This window comes from Eulemur rufifrons, chromosome 27, assembly GCF_041146395.1.
Source record: "Eulemur rufifrons isolate Redbay chromosome 27, OSU_ERuf_1, whole genome shotgun sequence".
Classification (NCBI taxonomy): domain Eukaryota; kingdom Metazoa; phylum Chordata; class Mammalia; order Primates; family Lemuridae; genus Eulemur; species Eulemur rufifrons.
In genome coordinates this window covers 27172331-27186669 of record NC_091009.1, presented here as the reverse complement: position 1 = coordinate 27186669, position 14339 = coordinate 27172331, and the positions used below count along the sequence as shown (strand labels likewise).

The window sequence follows — 14339 nt, the reverse complement described above, 5'->3', positions numbered from 1 at the left end:
TTGTGTGAGGCCTGGGAAGGCCCCTGAAGCAACAGCTATGTCTCTGCTCCAGCCTGACGCCATGTGACCTAGAGCCAGTGCTGCAAAGACCCTGTGATGAAAGACATTGAGGAAACACTCTACGAATCCCATAGCCTGTCAGTTGGTTTGGAAAGGAAGCCAGCGGCACTGGGACAAATGCTCTGCATACCCAGAACTCCCCTGACAACCACAGGGGGCTGCAAACGTGTGTAAGAGGAGCTGAAGGCAGAGTCATGCTCAGGGCACAGATACATGGGGGTGAGAGTTGAGGTGGGGCATGGGAGGTGATGAGGGCTCTGAGGACAAATGGAGCGGATATTGGAAATCAGCAGAGAGAGAAGACTCATTGGCAGCACTGTCCGGGCCCGGGGGGACAGCCGGGGAGGTGAGTAAGGCAGGAATATTGATGTAGTCATCTGAATCGGTGTCCTCCATCTTGGCATCAGGCAGGTGGTAGAAACTCACATATTCACAGCTGGTCTTCAAAGACGAGGCGTGGAGCCAGGGAGCTTCAGAGTCCTGGGGAAAACCAAAGAAGCATCACTGTATCTGGGCTGGGTGATTTTTTCTCTCCTGGTGGATTTCCACAGTGGGCAATGGGGCACATGGGCATGGTTGCTGAGCTCCATCAAGTGGGCCAGCCCTGGGGATTTGCAGCGTGGTGTCTCACCCTGGATAACTGGAAAACAGATCTAATGTGGGCAGGAAACAGCTTAACTGGGGCTCAGACTAAAATCACGTGGCTAAGCACAGGTCCGAAGGAGACCCAGCTGCCAGAGGAATATCCCCTGGAGATAAGATGATGTGACTTGTGGGATAAATATGCATCTTCTTAGGGAGTTATTCCAAAGTAGGGTGAGTCACCCTCTGCCCCTCTGTAAGGGCTCACAGAGGCTGTGATGTGGCATGACAGTGCATTCCAGGAAGGGGCCGGGAGGTGAAGGGAAGGAAGATGGCAGACCCCGTGGGCACACTGGTGCTCCTCTTCCCCAGACAGAAATTTCAGGATCATCCACCTTCAGGATGGTCAGTTCTCAGATGACAGGGCTGTGCCAATGGCCCCAACATGGCTCAATGACTGTAACATCCACTGAAGGCCACGGTGGGGACCATCATGTATTTAAACACAAGCTCTGAGAACCAGAAGTCCAGCACCCTGAACATAGTAGGTATTCAGTATGTATTCACTGAAAGGAGCTTTTACTTTTTATATTTTACCAAAGAGGGAGGCAGCAGCAGCTTGCTTCAAAAATGTATCTTTCCATCAGCCAAGGAAATAAGAAGCCACAGAATAGAAAGGAAAAAGAAGAGAAAGGTGAAAAAAAGAAGTAACAGTGAGAGCAAAGAAAACTGGAAAATATAATAGATGGGCCTGGTGAAAATGTCAGAGAGGACAAGGCTCAGTCAAGTAATGAACAAAAGAAGCCAATAAGCACGAGTGGGCACCACTCTACATGATGACGTAGGACCACACGGTCAAGGAAGACCTGGATCCCGGAACAGCTCAGGAGGTCAGACTGAAGCAAATACATAGCACGTAACAAGAGAAGAAATGACACACGAAGTCGGAGGCGAGACAGAGAAAAGAGAGATGACCGAGATGCAGTTTCCAGAGTGAGAAGTACGGGTGGTAATAGCCGAGCTTCCTTTTGAGGCTGAGGATGGGGAAGAGGACGAGACAGCGGAAATCCTTGATGTATGATGTGATTTTTTGTTTTGCTAAATTACATGAATGTTGAACAAAAATGAGCAGGCCCTCTGTTAGTTTTTCACACTGTCCTCTACTATGTTTTAACTAATTTTTTTTTGTCTGATAATAAAGATGGTTTTAGGTTTGTTAAAGCAAACAAACGGAAATCTATCTTCCCCTGTCAATTAGAGTTCATCATTTGAGATTAATTTATTTGGCTTAAAAAATAAAAATACTCCCTGTGAAGACTAAAATAATCAGTCATTAAGCGTATGTACCATGTTGTAAATGTGTTCCATCAAGTTTTTTGCCCCTAATATTGGGAATGAGAGTTTCAGGGAGGGGAGGCAGGGAAAGCTCTGAGCAAGGCCCAGGCCCAGGTCTGTGTGGTCACAGGTGTGCTCACAGGGCATCCCAGAGAAAAGGGTGGTGGGAGGGTAGAGCAGACAGGCACCGTTGCACTGTGCCCAAGCTGGGGTGAACCTTCTCTAGCAGGGGTGGGGAAGGGCAAGCTCGAGAAGCTGGAGGTGACAATGGCAGAACTGTTACTTGTTGCTGGGTACCGTTCTCCCCTCTTTAGCAAGGCACACGATTGCCCAGACAGGGACTACATTTCTCAGCCTCCCCTGAAGATACTCCGCTAAGTTACAGCCAGTGGGATGCGAATGGAAGTGACGCGTGAAAGTTCAGGGTCAGGGCTTAAGGAAGCAGCTTTCTCTTTCTCCCTCCTGTGGGTTGGGATGTGCACGTGCTGCTGGTGACTGAGTATTGACCACGGGCCAGGTGAGACTCCAGGGCATGGTGGAGCAACAAGACAGAAAGAATTTGGGTCCCTGAGTGACCACGTGGCTCAGGGCACCTCTTCCTGTCCCTCTGCGTCTGAGCGCCTATTTGGGAGGAAAATGGGCTTCCATCGTGTGAGCCCTGTCTTTCAGGGTCTGTTGCATTGCTTAGTCCACATTCGAATAAAAACAGGGATTTTTGCCACACTTAGCTTTTTTCTGGTTCCTGAAGTAATAGTGTTTTAGCCACTGTGGGCTACTTTAGGGAATAAAATGCTTTCTCTTCTTAACTCAGGAAAACAAAGATGACGGATACAGGCTTTCCCCGTCCATCAATGGCTACTGACGGACACACGCCTTCCCTATGTCCATTATAGATTTAAAGACGAATCTCCCTCCCCCAAGGTGTTGAAGCCCGTCCATATCGCTGCCCCATCGTCCTCTCGACCAGGCCCACCTGCCTCCGGAGATGGATAAACTACCTCCTCTCATGGGCGTTCTCCCTCGTAGGAAGGTGAAACTGTCCGGGCAGCTTCCATACCCTCAGGACCTCCTAGAAATCTGGTCTCTTCCACGTGAAAGCCCTTCGCGTAATTGTGGAGTTACCATCTCTCCCTCTCTGCTAAGCTGCCGGCACCCAGCACCCGTTTGCCCCACGACAACTGCTGGGCTAAAAGCCACGCAGCCAAGTGTCCCCCAGCTCCTGCCAGTCCGTCTCCCGACCTCGACAAGGGAGGAAACTGAAGCAACGTGTTTGCCGGCTCCCAGCCCGGAGCGGCGGTGGAAGAGCCGGCGAGCGCCAGGTGCACGCCCCGGGCTGCCAATCAGTGGCGGGGCGGAGCTCACCTGCGGCGGGGCCGGGGGCGCAGAGGTTCCAGGGCCTGGGACGGCGGCCTCCCCCTCGCCTAAGGGAACGAGAGGGCGGAGATGAGGGCGTGGCCGAGGCTCGGGCCCCACCCGGCCCCACCCAGCCCGACCCCGCGGGATGCCTTGGGACCCAGGCGCAGGCCCTGCCGCGCCGCGCCCGGCGTTCCCGGGGCCTCCGCGCTCACCTGCCGCGTCCACCGGCCGGGCGCGCCGCGGGCAGGCGCTGTACACGTTGTTTTGGGAGCGCAGCCGCCGCGACGTGCCGGGCCTCTGCGCCAGGGGCCGCTGCGAGGCCTCCAGGGCGCGCATCCTCAGGGCCAGTCGGCGGACTCGCCTGGAAAGGGCTTCTCGACAAAGCCACAGGGACAGAGGGAGAGAAGAAAATGGCATCAGGGGCCCGTGGCCCCCGTGGCCCCCCTCCCCGAACTAAAGGCTGCCCCCTTCATGCTTGCCAGTGTCCGACGTGGGGATGCTCCGTGAAAGTGTGCAGAATGTACGAGGCACAGCCTTGCCTTCCAGCGAAGACCAAAGGGCCCAGGCCGCGTTCCTCTCCCCATTTCCAGACCACTGACCCCCATCCCACTTCCTTACACCCCAGGCTGCCCTTCGAAATGTCCCTGGCTTTTCCCTGAAGTCCGACTGGGGGTCTGAATGCTCTGGGCGCTTTGGGCAGCTCGGCTCTCCAACCCAAAGCCCGAGCCCAGGCGCTCACCTTTCCTCCTTTGAACCGCCCTTTTCACCAACAGCCCCAGAAGGACCAGCAGGCAAAGGCCCAGGGTGGTCGGGATCAGGATGTGAAATCCTGGGCCTTCCCTCCCAGACTGTGAGCCACGGTTGGGTGCTCTGGGGAGGAAAGGAAAGGGAGAGAGGGAGGAAGAGAAGCTTAGTCAGTGAGGTAGGTTAAGGAAGCGCCAACGTTGTTTGGCGATGACTAACAGGTGTGTCCCTTCGTTAACAGAATTCACCCCACTGTGCCCCCAAAAACTTGCCTATAGAATCAGGAAACTCGGGTTCAAATTCAGGCTCTGTCTTTTACTGGCTGTGTGATCTTGAACAAGTCTCCTAACTTCTTTGAGCCTTATTTCCCCATAAATGGATAGTAAAACCTATTTCACAGAACTGTCACAAGGATGAAACAAAATAGCAGATATAAAGGATTTAATGCACCAGGCCCATAGCAGCGTTCAATAAATACCGGTCCCCTTCCAATGTTTGATTTCTTCACAAGATTATTCCAAATATTGAATGAGCTAATTCCTTTCTCACAGTGCTCCCTCTGCCTAGGAGGTCTCCCCTCCGCTCCATTTTCTCTACATATTGAAATCTTACTTTGCTTAAAGCGACAGTGCATGAGTCCACTTTTCTTCCCCTCCCACAGTAAACCAGAATCAATTTTTTTGTGCTCTGTGTTCCTAATTCTTCTGCTCATGCCCTTGCAAATCTTATCACAGTCAGACATATGTTAGTAAGACCAGGATATTGCATGTTTTCAGTTTTTTACATCTCCAGAAAATAGCACAGTGCTGGGAACATAGTAGAGACTTAGAATATATTTGTTGAAATTTTCCTGATACCTTCTCCACTGATAGGTTGGTGTGATTTACTGAACTAGGAATCAGGAGTCCTGGTTCTGTTTGAAACCACTAGCTCTCAGGGTTTCAGTTTCCACACTTATAGAACCCAAATGATGTTGGAGGTCCCTTTCCTCATAATGTGTTTGTCTTTGCTTTTGCAAAAATAATTCCTGCCATTACAGATTTTCTTTGGAGTCCGCTATAATGCTGCCCCCTAGTGGTTTGTTTCAGTACTTCCTGGACTGCCCTCCAGCCTTAAGACCAGTGCTGTCCAATGGAAATATGTGAGTCACATATGTAATTTTAAATTTCCTAGTAGCCACATAAAAAAAGTAAAAGGAAACAGGTGAAAGATAATTTTAATATTTAAGAGTTTCAGAGTTAATTTTACTTTTACCCTCACTTAGTTCTTCCCCATCAAAACAGATTTGAATGAATCTGAGTGACTGAAAGACTTGGGTCTCACTTCTTTCTACAGGGTCAACGCTGGGGCATGGACAAGTGTCTCCTTGCTAATGGGACTAATGAGTTAGTTAGAGGCCATCTAGAGACAACGCCAAGGAGGCTCTCTAATAGTGGACACTGCAGGAAGGTATCAATGGGTCTCCCAGTTCCAGCCTCCTTTGCCCGAGGTCTGGCCCATCCTCTGTGGACTCTTACCTCTGCCTGTGCAGCCTGTTGTGGTGGTTGTAGCTGGCCGTCCGAGGCCCGAGCAACCTCTCCTGAGCTGAGGTCTTTGAGGTTGTGATGGACGGTGGGAGGGTTGGGGGCTTGGTAGCTGCTACTGAAGATGCTCTGGAAACTCGAGGGTGGTGGATGATTAGGGTGGTGGGGGAGGGGTGGTGGACTGGAGGGACCTCAGTCCTTTGAGCCTGTGTGGTAACTGGAGGAAACAGCAGGATAAAGTGATCTTCCATATATAAAGTCCAGTCTCCAGCAGGAGACTGTCTAGACCATCTCTTCCTCAGTACACCCTTCCCTTTCATTCAGACTACCTTTGTTTTTGCAGTCTTCATGGCCTGAAACACCTAGTCAACTCCAAGCATATTTACTTCCAATACCATTTCTTCCAGGAAGCTTTCCCTGACCTCCTAGGCAGAGGAGCTTGCCCTCCTCTGAGCAGGGGTGGGGGGAACCTTGTTTGTAGTTCTGTTCCCACTCTGCTTTGTGCTGTATGTGCGTGCTTATCTATTCTCTCCCATCCTACACCTGTCAGCCACAACCCTGGCTATGTGATCTGCTCAGGTACACCATCCCTCTTGGCCCCCAGCAGAGTTCCCTAGCGTAGTGATGTTCAATTAATGTATCTACTTCACAGGGTATGTGGGAGGATATGAAGGGAATATTGCATATCAAAATGTATTTAAAGCTGGAAAATGATATCTAAATGTAAAGGTATGGTTAATATGATCATCGTCAATCTTTTAGTTGCAAAATAAAGTTGTTAAAAATCACTAGACACCAGCAGGTAGAAGACAGCCCTAGGGCGAGCAGGAGGCGTGATGACCTCCAGCTGGGAAACGTCTGCCCAGTGTTGGTTTCCACAGTCATTCATAAAAGAGCAAGATTTGTGAATGGAGCACGCACTTCATTGCTATGGTGCCACCTGGTGGTGATATGTAAGTTCTGCGACTAGGGCCGCGTGTCCTGGCTGTAGGGTAGGCTTGAAGGGTATGGAAAGCAGACTCCAGGGAGGGACCCTCTCCGAAGGCAGGGAAATACACATCTGAGACTCAGCGCGGCTCTGCCAGCCACTCTGTGAACTGAACACACCCTGTCCTCCGTTCTCACCATGCCACAGCATCTTCCCCACCTGTCTCACCCTCGCTGTGTGAACTGACCTTTGGATATGAATTTGGAAGAACTGGCATGTGTAGGCGCCTGGAACCAAGGGGGCGAGTGCAGTTGCAGAAATTTATGAAACCATTTTGGAGGCTCGGGCATCAGCTCCTCTTCCCAGAATGGCTCATACTCTATTGGAGGCAAGAGGAATATGTTGGTGGTCTGGGGGGGAGACCAAGTCTTGAGGAAGGGACTGTTGGCGCAAGCTGAAGCTCGCTCAGCAGGGGTGGATGGCAGTGAGGTGAGGAGGGCAGGGTCCACCAAGAGGGGCAGAAAAGGAACTGAGCTGGAGGCTTCCCTGAAGGAAATACTCATCCCCCCAGCCCAGTTGACATTCCCTGCAAAACCATCGGAGGCCGCTGGGATTCCCAGGATAAGCAGACACTCTGGGGTTGAGTAAGTGCTGCTCTGGTAGGGAAGTCAGCAGAGGAAAGGAGAAAGGTGGGTTCAGGGAAATAAAGGATCAGACCACAAAGTAACAAGTTTGGCTCACAAATGCGGCTTGATATATGGGCATCTTTCCGTTATATTCATCCCTGTAATTGTCCCATTTCTCATGGGACAATTACATAGGACAGTTATGTCCTTTTGCTTCCAAGTTCCTCCTATCTCAGAGCCTCTCCCCAACCTCAAGCCTGGAGTAGGGTGGGCACTACAAGGAGAGCACACATCTTGTTCCTCTCATCCACTTTGGATAGAAAATTCTGTGGACCATGAAATTAATGGACTATGAGGTCTCAACTAGGTGGATCCTAATTTTGCAGCTAATATGGCAACAGTGTAAGAGTCCGGGGAGTGCTGCAGTCAGATGGCTGAGTGGAAACGTTTCGGGGGGAAGGCGCTGAGCCTGCAATCAGCTGAGGTACCTACCACTGTGGATGCTCAGGGTGACTTTCTGGGTCTTCCCCTTGTCTGTGTTTCTGCCCACCCCACAGGCATAGTCTCCGCTGTCATTTTCGGTCAGCTCTGTCACCTCCACGAAGAACAGATTCTTGTCTGGGCACAGCTCCAGAGTGACTCGGTCCCTGTATTCCTTCTTGATGAAGTTGGTGCTGGACACCACAGTACTACATATACCAGAGCTACTTGTCTCCCGGCACAGATATATCCTCACTTCCGTTTTAGGAAGTGGGCACTCGATGATAACGGATCCGCCCAGCTCCCCCTCCACGTGGACTTCTGGGAGGATCTTCAGAGCCCCAGATACTGCAGGGAGAGGAAGTTAATGCAGAGGAAGCTGCAGCGACAGCTATATCCCACCCCCGTCCACTTCCCCAGCTTCAGCCCTCCCTGCAACCCTAGCCCAGGCCCCAGCCCAGCCCCACGAGTCCTAGCCTCAGCCCTACCCTCCTTTCCACTCTCAGCCTCAGCCTCAGCCTCTTCCCATCCCCAGCCCTACTTGCAACCTCCAGCCAGCTCCACGTCTGTCGCCAGTCCTATGCCCAAGCCTTAACCTGACATCAGCCCATCACCAAACCCAAGCCCATGTGGACACAGACACCAACCCCCTGAGAAGATAGTCAAAACTGCAATGCCCACTCCAAGGAGAGATAATAGGTCTTGGGTGACCCCAAACAGCATATGGCCCCCAGGTGACTTCAGCGTGGTGTGGGGAGGGTGGTACGGTCCTGCTGCAGCAGGCTTTCCTTTCCAACTTGGCCTTGCTCAGATCCATCCCTCCAGCCATTCATCGAGAGTTCTATTTACTAAATCAGTCAGCAGGTGTTCACTGAATGCCTGTCCTGTGATAGTGAGCTAGCTGGCGTCCCTGCCTCGCAGCGCGCGTCGTGACGCGCAGTGGGTGGTGCCAGTACACGGCCACTGCAGCAGTGGATAAACCCCATGACAGATGCGGCAGGGGGCTCCTCGGAGGGAGAGAGCAGGCGCACCTGATCCCGCTGTTGCCGGCGGTGTAGCTGGAGAAAGGCTTTCTGGAGGGGGCGATATCTGGGTTGAGACCTGAGGAAGGGGCTTAAAGGCCAGCTGGGAGAGTGACACAACTCGTCTTGGAGGCAGGGAGCACAGGAGGGAAGCAGGGCGAGTCAGAGTGTGTGCATGTGTGTGCAATTTGCGCACACTGCATGCGTGCGGGGAGCATGTGGAGCCGGGGGGGATAAACGACGTGGTTCCTGAGTCCCTGACATCAAAAAGCTCATGCTTTGGGGGACAGAAGGCGGGTCTAACAGACCTGAGCCAGCTACAGAAGAGGGTAAGCCCATGTTCCATCGATTGTCAACTAAGTGGGTCCCAGTAAGTGTCTGCTTGTTTCTGGGAAGGGGGTTCATAGGGTAGAGCGTGTGTGTATTGAGGTGGGGCTGGAGGGCTGGGGTGGAGGAGGAGAGAGTCCTCCAGATGGCAGGGACGGTCCCCATGAAGGCTGGGACATGCGAGAGCACATAGCATGTCCATGGGTGGAGAGAAGTTCACAAACGTGCTGAGATTTATCCGCAGACCACGCATTAAGAATAGCTGCAAGGAGTGCAGTCCCGTGAGAGTCAAGGAAAGCGTCAAGAATAGGTGGGCTTGAGGCTATGGGATAAGGGCGTCGTAGGCAGGGGGAAGAGTGCACATGATGGCAAAGAGCTAGAAACAATCGTGGGAGCCGGGGCGGGCCTAGGGGAGGGCGGAGAGGGGCTGGAGAGGGGCTGGAGAGGGAGCACTTACAGGAGCACGTCGAGATGTAAAAGTGGAGCTGATGCTAACGTGGTAGGAAGAGGCCACCCAGAAACACAGCTTTGACACGGACACCCCCACACGAAACTCCAAGCGCTGCTTTCAACCTGCCAGACACTGAGTCCTGTGGTAGCCTCACAAGTGGAACGTGGCCACGGAAGGGCGACTTGTTCATAAAGTGTCAATCAAAAGACAAAGACCCAATCATGGGGGTGGGTCGGGGAATCACCATGTGCGTCCAGACAGCCCCACCTGTGTGGGAAGCTGAGCCCTGAGGGTGGACACGCATGGAGGTTTTTGAATGAGGCTAAGCCGGCCAGGGATGGGGTGTGAATGCTGCTTCCCCAAGAGCAAGGTGTTATCGAGTGAGCAGGGGCAAGACAGCAGAGATGGGGGACATCGCCTACGCAGACGCCTCCTGTGGCCTCAGTCTGCTCAGGGTCGAGCTTTGGGTGGATGCCTGGCTTGTCCATCCACATCCTCCACTGCACACCTGAGACTAAGATGTGATGACCTGGTCCTACCCTTAGGCATGGTGATTACATCTGTCTAGGGCGGGGCCTGATTTTAAATGAGCAGTCCATGTTCCCTTGCGTTTCTGCAATCCTGGGCTATCGAACTACATTTACAAATGATTTGAGGGAAGAAAGGGAGGGGTGAGAGAAGGTATCTAAAGGAACCAACCTGTTCAGTATTAATATTTTAGAGAGCCTACTAAGTAAGTGACGTTAATGTCTGAATTGGTGACTTGATTTTTAGTGGTAATGGTAGGGGAGAGGGAGCTATGGGGTTTAAAGAGTCACTGTTAATATATAACTGGATGTAAATATAAGTTTGGAACATAAAAAATCCCGTGATTTTCATAATGCAAAATAAAGTCAAGGTCCAGAGGGCCTTGGCGGCTGGGGTTGCTCTGGAGGTCGACTCTGGCTTCCTTGTAGTGGTGATTTTCTAGAGGACCTCATCAACTCAAATCAGAGCAAAATCTTGTGAAGAGGAGAGGTGTCCTGAGATTTTTGTGTTTATCAAAAGGGGCGTGGAATTTTTCTTTTTTTTTTTTTTTTTTTTTTTTCAGAAAAAGGATGAGGAGCATCCAACTCCGCTTCCCACATCCATATCCAGCAAGCTGGGCGTATGCAGCCTGCTGAATGAAGTGTCCACCTCCTTTCAGGGGCCGGTCCCTCCCCCTGTCTCCCAAGTCCGTCCTTCTCGCCTGTTTTAGAACTTCTCACCTGCAGTGCTCCCCTTTCTCTCCCTGACCAAGGGATGCTCCTCTCCCAGCGTTGCCATAGCTTACACGCATGCTCCGGTACTGCCCATTTTTAAAGACACCCCAGTGACCTTTTCCCTCTCCTCCACCTGCCAACCCACCTCTCTGTTCTCTTTCTCAGAGTCATCAAAGTCACTAAATCAAACTTACTTCCACACCTCCTAATTTCTTTTCAATCTACTGCCATCAGAATTTTGTCTCTAACATTCCATTGGAATTTGCTCTTGTCAAGTCACCAAAGTTGCCCTGTTGCCACATTCGTTGGTCCCTTCTTTGTCTCACTCACCCTGCCAGCCGCAGTTGGCAGAGTGGAGCCCTCCCGCCTTAGGACACTGCCTGTCCCGGCTTCCCTGGCGCAGGCTCAGTGGCGGCCACCTGTCAGACTCCATCTTCCTTCCTCTCTTCCACCTCGCCATGTTGGGCTAGCCCAACGCCTGCGACTTGGGCCCATTCCTGTCTCTGTGCGACTTGGGCCCATTCCTGTCTCTGTCCTCCCTCCCTCTCTCATCTCACTAGCTAATGTATTCCCGTGGGTTTTAATGCCAATTCTATATAGATTTTACCAAAATGTGATCTCTGGTCTTATCTTACACATTCTGAGCTCCAGACTTGCCTCTCCGACCTCTCCACATAAATATCTCAGATATATTCCAAACTTGCACGGCCAGAAAACCCTTTGGATCTCTCTTCCCAAACCTGTGCCTCCACATGTTCCTCAATGGTACCATCATCCACCCAGCTGCTGATGCCCAGAACTCAGCCCCATAATAAATTTTAGGGGGGTGTGTGTGTGTTTGTGTGCTGAGTCATGACATCAAGTGTATGTATTTGGTATTATTATGAATGTATGTATGATTGTTGTGCATCAAGGTGAAAAGCTTTGGAAGTCCACACCGAGAGATGCCGCCCTGCTTTATTATGGAACCCCACACAGGGCTCCAGGCAGGGCTGGAGGTGCCAGGCAGCTCCCCACCCTGTGGCCAATTCAAACCTCACTAGAAGCCTGAAGTGTTTCCCCATGGTACTCACCTGGTAGGAAGTAAAGTGACCAAAGCAAGAGGACCATGGTTCCTTCCAGAGCAAGGTTGCATCCAGGAGCCCCTGGAGAGGGGGACAGAGGCCCGCTGCTCACCCAGGAATCCTTCACAGTCCGGAGCTTGAACAAGACTGCCAGCCCCCACGAGGAGCGAGGCTTGAAAATGAGGAAATGACAATCTGGCATGTTTGCTTATGCGTCTCAAGCTAAAAGAGAGTATGTGCAAACCACAGCGGAAGTCAGGAGTGGAGAAAACATGTTGTGTTCAGTGACAATGGGTCGCCCGGTTCAAAGGGCCTCTAGGAAGTTCCTCAAGACTCTTAGCAACTACCAGGCCTGATACTTCTTTGCCTTGGCACTTTTTTCTCAGAGGGGCCTCCTGTGCTGTGTATTAACGTATATATGTTATCACCGGCTCCCCACTGGCTTTCCCCACCTGACAAAGGCTATGGACAGAAGCTTGGCCCTGGAGTCAGAAGATACTGTGTGGAGTCCTTACCGGTCACCAGTGAACTCATATTCACAAATGTTTTACCACCTACTCTGTGGGGATACTATATTTTGAGCAATTTACTACTGTCCTCTTTTCTCTGAGCTTTGATTTCTTTATCTAGAAAATAAACGAAGGTGGGAGTAGCGGATCCCCGGCCTCCCTCCTGCAGAACGTTGCTCCTCATCCCTCATCCCCCCAGCGTCTCCGTAAGGCGCTGTCCTCTGGCAGGGCCCAGGCCTCTGCCCAGTGACCACAGGGGCCCAGGTCACACGCAGCTCTGCCTGAGGTCACAGCAGATGGGCAGTGCCGTGCCTCAGGACCCTGAGGGGCCGAGGGCGAGGCTCATTGTCTGGTGGAGGGAGGGATGTCGGGGCCACAGGGTGTCACGGAAAGAGCTTTGGATTTGAGTCAGGAGACCTGAGTTCTTGTCCTGGCTTGGCACGTTCCAGCTCTGGGCAAGCTGCCCTGGCCTCTGTTTTCTCATCAGCGAACTAGGGCTGGCCCCTGCCCTGCGGACCTCGCCTGGCTCTCGTGAGGCCGGGCAGAAACCACACGCGTGGTGGTGCGAAAGAGCCTTTAATGCGGAGACCCGCAGGCTGTTACTTAGTGGAGGATGTTTCCTTCCTGGGCCTCGGTTCCCAGGGCCCCATCCCCAGGTGCCGCAGCCTCTGGTGCCCGTGGAGGGGTCGGGCTACTCCCACGCTGTTGCTGGGAGGCTGCTGCTAACAGAGCCCTCACCACTCCCCGCTCGCCCCCGCATGCCGGGTTTGTCACATGCTCTCCAAAACACACAACAACAACATCCGGGGTGGAAGGCGAGGGTGAGGCGCGGAGCAGGTGCAGAGGAAGCGTGTGTGGGGGCAGGCAGCCTGCCCTGTCCCCTCCCTAGCTGGGTCCCCAGTGGCCCAGAGCAGCTGTGGTTGTGATGTCTTCGAGAGGGCAGTCTCGGGACCCGGTGGTTGGAGTGACTGCCCACCAGAGTTTTCAGCTGGGATCAGCGGGGCCTTAGAAGCATTAACCTTTACGATAAGCCTGCTTATGATTTTCTTCTACAAGAAATGGCAGAACTTTGATGACTAAGATTTCTTTCCTGAATATGGCCATATTCCTGTTGGTGTTCTAAGGTTAAAACCCCAAATATGTGGGAATTTGGGATGAACTTTAATGCGATTTATCAGCAAAAACCTAGACTATTTTTATTGCAGAGACTCCCCTCGTAGAGTTAATCATTTTATGGAGGCGGGGGTGGGGTGGAAAATTCAACTTGTTTCTCTGCCTTGGGGACCAGCTTCATAGACCAGAGCATGGTCAGTTCCTCTCTCTGCTGTTTAATAGTCTTAGGAGAGATACTCAGTCGTGAGCCTTTGGAAAAGTCTTGAACAAATTAGAGATCCTTCTTTAAGCTCTATAAAACAAAATCAATTGCTATAAACATATTCCTAACCACAGTTGGGTCTTATTAATCTATGGCCATATAGTTACATAATGGGCTTTTAAAGAGAAAAAAAAAATCGAGATAATTTAAGAACTTGGGGAAGATTTCCTTGCCATCAAACGTTTAAGTAGTTCCCTGAATGCTTGCTGGCTGCTGAGCATTGTTATTCGTTTATCATCGTCAATGCTACAGTTGCTTGTTACTCCCCTGTACTGGCTGAATAGTGTCCCCCTGAAATTCATGTCCACCTGGAACCTGTGGACCAGCTTTCTTCTTTAAAAGGGTTTCTTACTGCATAAGGAACAGGTGGACTTTGGGCAGTACGTTATTATACTTCCTTTATCCATTAGGAATAACGTAAGGTGCCTGTGCCATTAGTGACATCTCTTGGCTGGTGATTCTAGGGACCGGCATAGGCTACACGAGCTCAGGATCAGCTTGCTGGTCATTGGCATTCACACGGAAGTTGCACCTTAATCCGCTACCATAGGCGCGGCCCTTTGGTAGGTCAGAGAGCAGCTTCCTGGGGGGTGAAACTGTGGTAGGTTCTGACACACGTTGTAAGTTTGCTTCTCCTGGAATGATTTGCTGTCATTGCATGAGAAGCTAGACACACATCCCCATCACAGAGAAGAGAGAAATGAACATTCCTGATG

The 14339-nt window shown here is 51.7% G+C and overlaps 1 protein-coding gene across 1 annotated transcript; it reads right to left on the bottom strand.

Annotated features, from left to right (window-relative positions):
- Window positions 1–258: 258 nt before the first annotated feature.
- FCMR (Fc mu receptor) lies at window positions 259–11785 on the bottom strand. The gene is made up of 8 exons (XM_069459500.1): window positions 11749–11785; window positions 7647–7982; window positions 6776–6907; window positions 5595–5817; window positions 4073–4203; window positions 3546–3704; window positions 3340–3398; window positions 259–540 (listed from the first exon to the last, which is right to left on the bottom strand). The coding sequence occupies exons 1-8, from the start codon at window positions 11783–11785 to the stop codon at window positions 259–261; spliced, it is 1359 nt and encodes a 452-aa protein (XP_069315601.1).
- Between the last annotated feature and the right edge of the window lie 2554 nt (window positions 11786–14339).